Genomic DNA, 9,493 nt, shown 5'->3' with positions numbered 1-9,493 from the left:
GTGCAGTAACACAAGGCGTTTCGGAGTTCGTTGTAGAGAAGAGAGCCTTCGTTCAGGATATTCCAAATTCATATCTCTCTCTCTCTCTCTCTCTATATATATATATATATATATATATATATATAAATTGATTTCGTGGTGATGAACATGACTTTGAAAACACTAGAAGAAAATAAATAGGAAGAAAGGCAGCGATTCTAGTAATTTATTCTTGCTTTTCTGCTCACAAGAAAAAAGGGAAATGAAACTGAGAAGTGCCGGGTCAAGCAATGTCATGTTAGAAAACAAAAGAACAATCAACAATTGATGGTGCTGGAACAATGTCGTCAATGCGTGTTGCTTCTTCTATGAAACCAATTCTCATTGTCAATGGAACCCGCGCGCAGTGTGTTGCATGTTCCATTGAATTATAATTGTCAGGAGAGGTGAACCGGTCTTCTTCATTAAGGGTCTGGTGCTTGATGATCTCATTAAGGGAGTGTCTCGATCTCTAGCTAGCCGCTGCTCCGACTAGATTGTCGCGGTGCTGGTGCGACTTACAGAGGGGATGTCGAGAATACATATGCTGAAAAGTTGAAACCATATGCAGAAAGAAAGCGGAAGGTGTGCAAGAAATCAGCAAAATAAAATTAAATATATAGAAGGAATATAGTTATATGAAACATAGCAGAATAAGGGGTCATTTGGGATTCTGTTTTTAATGATGTTTTTTAAAAACTCAAATGTTTTTTGTTTATTTTTTTTATATATTTTTAAATTATTTTGATATGCGATTTATTGCTTTTCAAATCTTGGTTAGGCACATAACACTCCCTTGTAATTTCTGACAACCTAGTCAATTATAAGCAAAAACAGTAGCAATCTCTACAATAATAAAACTATAATATTTTTTGCACGTAATTTATTTTTTTTATTAATTATTAGGTTTCAATATATGTAAGTTTTAAACAAAAAAAATCTTGATGTCTACTAAAAAATCAAACACATGTACGGATTTGTTTTGATTTTATTTTTAGGATAGAAATTTTGTAAATTAAATTTCAATAAAAGAAATTAAAATTGATATAAAATGAAACACTATAAAGAATTCAGATTAAACATTTTTTATCTGTATGATCTCTAGTCAAATTACATAATTATAATAACAGCAGCGATAACATACAAATAAGGTCATGATAAAACAGCTAAATTATTAAATAATGGAATAACTCGTACCATCCCACAACACGTGGCACGCAACAACCACTTGATAATTAATGTTCATGTGCATAATAGTAAAAGAAATCAGGAAGCTTCGATTGGGTCCAAATGCACAAGAGAGCTGCTAGTTTATTGGCCCAAGGGGTCGAGTTGGGGGTCTACGAGTCAACTTATGGTCGGGTCAAAGAGAGAAGTATCAAAGCAATCCACGAAGAAGATCAAGAACGATATGGGCATCTAAAGCTTGAGCACCACCCAAGCTCACGGGAAAGATGCGTGCCTTTGTTTTTTCAAGTGGAGTGCCTCATCCGCCGAGTCGAAACACAAGTCGTCATTCAACGATTCTGAGCTTCGAGAGAACAATGACAATGGGGTGGGGTTGAAGGAATGAAGCTGCTTTTATTAATTAAGGAACAGAGTATACATCAATCAATATTAACTAAGAACCCAATAGAGAGGGGAGGGGGTGCTTCCTCCACCCAAACACTTTCCTCGGGTCTTGTTTTGCCAAGGCCTGTGCTGTCCTGTTACCTTCCCTTCCTTACTGCGCCGCCCACAGAATCATTTTGATCTTTCTTTGTCCCGCATCTTAATTAGGCTACGCCCGTTAGTGGCAATCCTTCTGTTGTTGCAGCCATGATCTAACCTCCGATAACTTCCACAAAGAAAATTAATTGATTCAGGTTCTCCTCCACGGCGGTAGCATCTCCCTTCAGTGATCACCCTTCCTCTGGCCAAGTTGCCCTTAATTTGGTGGTATGGTACCACGTCCAAGCCTTCATGACAAGTTTTTCACTCTTGGTGATCATGGTTTCAACTTTCAAATTTTATTCTAACATATGCCTCTGTATTCTCAACAATCTCTGCTGGGAATTTCTTACCATAACTTTATAGTACCCACTTTGAACTGAGTATATTCCAGCTAACCCCCCTCCAAGCAAGCTGGTCCTCCGGTCTTCTACCACTGAGAGGTAGACATAAGACGTTATTCACACCACAAGGCATAAATAAAGAATTCAAAGAAACATTCCTAGTACCAGTTGACTCTGGTCCCCTTTCTTCCTCCGTGTCCTTACTGGAGGGTGGTATAGATTTTGAGTATGGATTTTTGCATGTTCATAATTTTGAGCATATATGAGCTTTATTTTCAGTCAGAAAAAACACCACCACTGCTTTCATTGTCCATCTCAGATCGGTTTCACACTAAGAAAAGTTCAATTAGCATGGACACATGGTAAGGGCTTTGATAGCAAAATCTAGGAACTTTTCCTTTCTTCTTTGTCTGGGGATATCATTAAAAACAACCAAAGATTATGGAGGAAAATCTTGCTAAGATAATATATTATTCAACAATATGATATCATATCAACACCATATGGCTACTGCTTTTATTACTTATTAAATGTATTTGCTCTTTTTTTTTAACATTGTTGTGTGTCTGTATGTACATGGTTTTGCTTCTTTTTTTTTCAAAAAAAATAAAATAAACAAATACACTCAAACACTCATGTGAGAATTCATTAGGGTGTGGTGAGTTTGCAAGCATGGAGAACCGCTCTTTGACCGCAAAGTATCGGGACGTGGATCGGATCAATTTCTTTTAATAATTGATAAATATTTAATGTTTTTGTAATGGAAGACTTTAGACAATGCTGAGGCTAATCTATTATGATTCGATGTAATTAAATAATTTAAATAATCAATAAAAAAATAATTTAACTAAAAAATTTAAAATAATATTTTTTTATTTAATATTTTCAATATTAAATGATAAAATTAACATGTCAAACTCATGACATGTGTCATGAGATCAAAATAACCTTATAAAAAAAACTAAAAAAACAATTCAAGTCAATTTATATTACCTTGTTAAACTCATAACTCGAGCGATAAGATTAGGATAAACTCCATATAAAAAAATTAAAACAAATCGTGATATATAATTCTAAATCAACAAATTAAAACAAATCGTGATATATAATTTTAAATCAACTTATTGTTAAAGAAAAAATTGAAAAAAAATAATATAAAAAAGAACACGATAAAACAACCCGAGTTAATTTCATGTTAACTTATGAAACTTGTGATTCGAGTTATGCGATTAAGATAACCAAATAAAAAATAAATTAAAATAAATTATAAAGTCTCATTGCTAGTAGGCGTTTGACTATGTGACAACTGCTGCTTTTTTTTTTCAAACTCAGTGACATAATGTTTAGTTATAAGTTGTGGTTGTATTTTTACACGTGGAACCCATAAAAAATAAGATGAAACTGTAGGTTCAGCTAAAATAACTTTTTCATGCTTCTTCCTGCTGCTGCTTTGCACAATGGAGAGTAAATTCTCTAGTGTTCACTTAATTAAGTGAACAGTGGAGTTATTTTCCATTGTTCCTGCCAATTCGGGTTATGTTTAAAGTTAAATATATTGAACCAGGTTTGATAACAAAAATTAATTTTTATTTTTTTCATTGTGTTTTATTTAAAAATTAGAAGGAGATCGCTTGATGACATAGTATTTGCAGAATTTGATCACAATCCCAATTTTATTCTTGCGAAGTCTGACCTAGTTAAAAAAATTTAATTTTAATTTTAATTTTTAATTGTGTTTTATTAAAAAAAAATTAGAAGGAGATCACTTGATGATGTAGCATTTATAGAATTTGATCGCAACTTCAATTTTGTTCGTGATGATATCTTATCTGATGTTGTTATGCACTTAAGAAATCATAAAAAATATAGTCCTTGTTGAATATATTTCATACGTTATGAAATTGTATATAATTTAATGGAACGATAAAAAATATTTAATATCAGTATTATTTATTTTATTATGTAATAACAATATTTAAATCTATAATATTTAAATTAAAAACCATTAATATTAATAAATATATTTTTAATTATTTTATAACCTCAATTTAGAAAGCATTCTTTTAACCAAGCACATTAAACTATTTTTTGTTAAACCTCAATTTTAACCACAGTTTTAACCAAATATATATTTTTCTAACTAACCTCAACTAAAAGTATTTTTTTATAAAAACAACTTTTTTCAAACCATAATCACAACAGCTACCACAATACCAAACACACTTTTAATCAATTTAATATTAATATATAAAATTAAAAAAAATTAAAAAAATTTGAGTCAATAGAGTTAACATGTTAAATCCACAGCATTCGTTATACGAGGGGGACAACCACATAAAAAATAAACTACAACAAATTATAAAATATATAGATATATAAAACTCGACATTGTAAATAGTATATGGTGAGATGATACATAATAAGAACACCGGTTCTTGTAATTTTTTTATTAATTATAAAATTCAATATCATGAGGTAGGTAAATCAAATTAAAATAATCTATTTCAATTAAAATAAATTGTTTAAAAAATAAAAAAAATTTTAAAAAAAAATTAATATCAAATTAGTTTGTAACAACTTGATTGGATTAGGAGCTGAGTCATCAAGTATCGAAGGAAGTTTATTCAAGTCTAACCCTATTTGCTTTTATGTTTCAAAAGGATTTAAAAAAATTGAATTTTATTTTATTTTATTTATTTTAAATTAATATTTTTTAATATTTTTAAATTATTTTAATATACTGATATCAAAAATAATTTTTAAAAATTAAATAAAAAATATATTAAAAATAACCATAAATATACTTCTGAACAGTATGTTAATTGGATGAGAAGCAAAGTCATAAAGTATAGAATGAGTGACTGACTTTTATCAAGCCACCATCCGGGTTTAATTTTACGCTGGCTCCACGTGTCGATGGTTTGACTCGTAAATACATATGCTTATCACACACGAGATCAAGTAAAAGGATGACTTAAGAGGTGCCGTCAACTCGTGTGTTTGTAATCATAATCATCGAAAACAAAGCTGGCCTCACTTTAAATCGGAGGGCTGGGCTTGGACTTGGGGGTCACAGGTTGATCGAGGGGGGCCTTGAATTTAATTAGAAAAGAAAAGAAAAGAAAAGAAAGTGATCGGACGTGTATGAATAAAGCAAATGGGAATCTGGGTGTTGCTGTCCCTGTTCAAGTCCGTCGATATATACCATTGCTAGAAAATGTGGGCACGTTTCCATGCTCCCATTTTCGCTTTGCTTTCTTTCTCACTGTTTGTTTTTTTAATACATATTAGTAATATATATATATATATATATATATATATATATATATATGTATGTATATATATGAACAAATAAAAATATGCGCTGTTTTTGTGACGGCCTTATAATATTAATATCATATATGCATTCATTTCCATCACCGAGTATCTTTCTTCTTCTAGTTCTTCTCTCGAAGGCACATGCACCCTCCTATATATATACATATATACATATAAAAATCATCACTCAGCATTCCTTCTCTTAATCCTTGCTTTCTTCGATCGGCGTGGCGGTTTCTTTCTACCCCAACTTGTCGAGGTTTGTGTCTCAGTCAGATGAATCAGTGTCTCTCTTGCATAATCTTTTTCCATGTAGTAGGTGTTGCTAATGAGTTTTCTGATGTCTTTTTTTTTTGGCAGCTGTTTATTATTTATAGTCATCAGGAGCAGAGGTTGTAGAAGATTGAAACTTTATCAATACCAGTAGTGATTACAAAGTCATGGTATTTTCATCTTGGCATCTATCTGTCTCTACTACTCTGTTTCTTCTTCATTCTTGTTAAGGTGTTCTTGGGGTTTACTCATTCGAGTCTGTGATAATTGATGGCAGGTGAGTCCATTTGGGCAAATGAGGAACCACGACATGGGTCCACCATGGTTAATACCCATGCTTAGAGCAAGCTATTTCATTCCCTGTGCAGTTCATGGTGAATCCAATAAGAGTGAATGTAATCTGTTTTGCTTAGATTGTATGGGAAATTCTTTCTGTTCTTATTGTCTTATCTATCACAGAGATCACCGTGTTGTTCAGGTTTGTCGACCCTGTCTCCATACTATATTCGATTTATTCGATTGATTAATTGATTGGATGACAACCTGGTTGAATGCTTGGGTTGCTGCAGATAAGGCGATCTTCATACCATAATGTGGTGAGAGTAAATGAGATACAGAAGTACATAGACATATCATGCGTACAGACTTACATCATCAATAGCGCCAAGATTGTGTTCCTCAACAAGCGCCCTCAGCCAAGGCCGGGAAAGGGAGTCACCAACACTTGTGAAATTTGTTGTCGAAGTCTCCTTGATTCATTCAGATTCTGTTCACTTGGATGCAAGGTAGGTTAATTATGATGGTTTCCCTTCTCAATTATTAATCGGTTCTCCGCTCCGCTCTCTTCTACTGCTCTGTTTTGATAGTTTAATACAATATTCATTTTTTGTTCGAGTAAAGTGCTGTTTACGTTTTGTTAGCTGGGAGGCATGAAGCGGGGTGACCCAGACCTTACATTTGCGCTAAAATTAAAGCAGAATAGGGATCCGTTCTTTGGTGGGTCGGAATCAGATGAGTCCTCAACCCCAAAGAAGATTCGCAGGACACATGCTTTCAATCGTTTGATGGACGGGCTCTCAATCTATTCCTCTAACAATGATGGTGCGGAGAGTTCTGGTGATGATGCAGCTACCAACATTTCTCCGGCTACTCCTCCCCTTTTCAATCATCGTAATGCAAGGAGAAGAAAGGGTATACCTCATCGTGCCCCATTTTAAGACTCCATAACCCTCCCCACCAAAAAAAAAAAAAAAAAGATCGGCAAAACATTTAGCATTTACCAGAAGTAAAACAAAAACAAATCTAAAAATGACGGCAAGGAGGAAGTGGGATGTGGAGGAATTTAGGGACACGGTTACATCTCTAGTTTCTTGTGTAAATACTAATAGGATGGTAGATGGTGTGTTTTTAGTAGCTAGCTTTGGAGTAAGGGAGTGGTCCCTTCCTATAGACATTTAGCATTAATTACTGCTGGAATTGAGTTTCTGGGTCAGGAATTTTACCATATCCATGCATGTACATATCATAACATATAAATATATAAATGTGGGGTTTTGGATTTGTTGGAAAGGGAGCAATAAAGGAGTGGGCATTATGATAGCATGGAATGTATACAGAACACCGTGGTGTGTCCTTGTGGATAGTGATATTTAAAGATATACCTTGTGTTCCGGCATCTCCTCTGTGATCTTTGATTTCATAATCTATATATGTGCATTCTGAGACGCCTTTCGTCTATGCAAACAGGGGAGTGGGGTTATTTTCATGGAAAAATGAGTTGGCAGCTTCTTATTTTGGTCATTAATGGGTCCATTGTGAATTGTAGAGCTGTGTCTGTGTGTGCTTTCTCTTATACATGCTTGATTTTGTAATGAATATGATGGAGTAGCTAGGAAAGTACAGCCATCCTGGTCAAGTTTTAGATAATGATTCTCGAAATGTAAAGCGGACCACATACGTTTTTTTTTTTTCTTTATGATAGAGAGAGAACTATAAAACACCATTCCTGCTATAAAAAAATAAGATACCATCCCTGAAGATGAAAGAGATGGACTAATGGTTCTTGATTGATTTTACGCATAATTTTCTTCCGTTTTCCTCACCCAAAATAGGAGTAGGGTCCATAAAGCATAATTTTAACATTTTCAAATTTCTCTGTGCTAAATGTTAGCTTTGCTTTCACGTAGGAATTGGGCTTGATGCGAAGGTGGATTCTGTTTTATGGCTAGCACAAACCTCAACTATCTCCTTCTACCCCCTTAACAAAATGGGCACATCATCAACTGTATTTTCATTGATTCCAGTTAACACAGTTAGATCTTTTTTTTCTCATTTTGTTGTTAACTAGATGTTTGTGTACGAGGTTAATCGTGTTTCGAACGGTAATTGATCGTAAAAAGGCATATTTTTTATGCTCTTTGCGCGGCAAACCTCTTGAAACGCTGTAGCCGCATAAGAATATGATATTCCCAAAGGGGGCGATTATATATATGTTGTCAATCCAATTTGCCAAGTAATAGTGTATTGTGAGGTGTACGTTTTGAGCCTGAAAATTAACAAGGGTTTGAAGGGAGTTGAAGATATTGCAAGTTGCTTAGAACGGTTAAAACAAAAATCAAAAGCGGATGAATTAGTAGTCTAAAATCTTGAGATGGGATGGTGCTCAAATCAGAGAAAAGCTTAGGGGGCACGAAATGCTCGGAGGGACAAGGACAGCCATCTCCAGATGCTCCTAAGATCCCAATCTTTCACCATCATCCTTCACTGTTCTCTATTAATTAAATAAAAAAAATAAGTGGATGAGAGCCTTGAGGAATCCGAAAGGCTGCGATGAGCGCACTCTGCTTCGCCCACCTCCCCACTCATCAATTTGTGCCTTTCCCCTTCTTATCCCTTCACTTAATATTTTTAATTAGCTTAACAGGAGTCGTAGGAGTAGCAGTATCCCTTTCGTAATATATATATAAAATTCGAAATAGAGACTCCCCAAATGGATTGTTTAATGGATTTGCAGCTCGTCTTATTGAGGTTTAAGGATGAAGCTAAGTAATGGTGACGTTTCCAAGGTTCAACTTTCCAAGAAAATGAGCTCAAACTTGGTGGCAAAGGCCAGAGTTTACGAGGCTGCTTTGTCTGTTTGTGCTGTGCCAAGTCATTAGGCGTCTAAGGGAGTGCCACGTTTTGTTCACTACATGGTTAGGGTGGACACATGCCCCATCCATTTGGGTCATGGGGCCATATTCAGCCACTTGTGCGACGAGAAAGAGGAGACGGAGGAGGTAGAAAGGAGGATCGGTACTCATGTCATCACTTCAGTTTCGGTTCTCCTTGTCTGTCAAGAAACCAACTAAAAAGATGAGCATGCACGATTTCTCGCAAGTTGGCGTCCTACTAATGGGTGCCACTGTGCATGATGCAAATTGGCTTTATTCCTCCTCGAACCTCCCCTCCTATTCCTTGCTCTAACCTGCTTTCAGTTTTTGGATTTTCATATCGATACATAAAACATTGAGTGAATGACCCTTCATCATCATCATCATCATCATCAGATTAAAACAGGAGAGAATAAACTAATGGTCCTCATTGTTGATAAGGCTCTTGGGTTTGTGGTGCTGCCGATTTATCATTTTCCATAAAGCACTCTTTGTGAATTTACAATCAACCCCACCCTCCCTCCACACGTGTTGCTTTCGGTGTTTCTAGTTTATTAGTTTTGTCGTCTTCCACCCTTTGCCTCCTTGGTAATTAAGCTCTCCAACCTCTGCTTTAGTTCTCATTCGGGTTGAATTGAGATTGTTCCTTTGACAAATACATACATACATATATATATA

At 34.8% G+C, this 9,493-nt stretch overlaps 1 protein-coding gene across 1 annotated transcript; it reads left to right on the top strand.

The window, feature by feature from the left end:
* Nucleotides 1-5,452: 5,452 nt before the first annotated feature.
* Nucleotides 5,453-7,338, top strand: LOC105132782 (uncharacterized). The gene is made up of 5 exons (XM_011036468.1): nucleotides 5,453-5,649; nucleotides 5,751-5,833; nucleotides 5,941-6,141; nucleotides 6,233-6,448; nucleotides 6,584-7,338. The coding sequence occupies exons 2-5, from the start codon at nucleotides 5,831-5,833 to the stop codon at nucleotides 6,878-6,880; spliced, it is 717 nt and encodes a 238-aa protein (XP_011034770.1). The 5' UTR covers nucleotides 5,453-5,649; nucleotides 5,751-5,830; the 3' UTR covers nucleotides 6,881-7,338.
* Nucleotides 7,339-9,493: the final 2,155 nt, after the last annotated feature.

Source organism: Populus euphratica, unplaced genomic scaffold (genome assembly GCF_000495115.2).
Source record: "Populus euphratica unplaced genomic scaffold, PopEup_1.0 scaffold68.1, whole genome shotgun sequence".
Lineage (NCBI taxonomy): Eukaryota > Viridiplantae > Streptophyta > Magnoliopsida > Malpighiales > Salicaceae > Populus > Populus euphratica.
The sequence above is the reverse complement of the archived record's forward strand: the minus strand, read 5'-3'. Positions and strand labels throughout refer to the sequence as shown.

Bases quoted from the DNA above. Each gene is read 5' to 3' on its own strand.
- LOC105132782 (XM_011036468.1), top strand. The intron at 6,142-6,232 runs GTTTGTCGACCC...GGGTTGCTGCAG, and splicing joins GAGATCACCGTGTTGTTCAG to ATAAGGCGATCTTCATACCA. The intron at 6,449-6,583 runs GTAGGTTAATTA...ACGTTTTGTTAG, and splicing joins TCTGTTCACTTGGATGCAAG to CTGGGAGGCATGAAGCGGGG.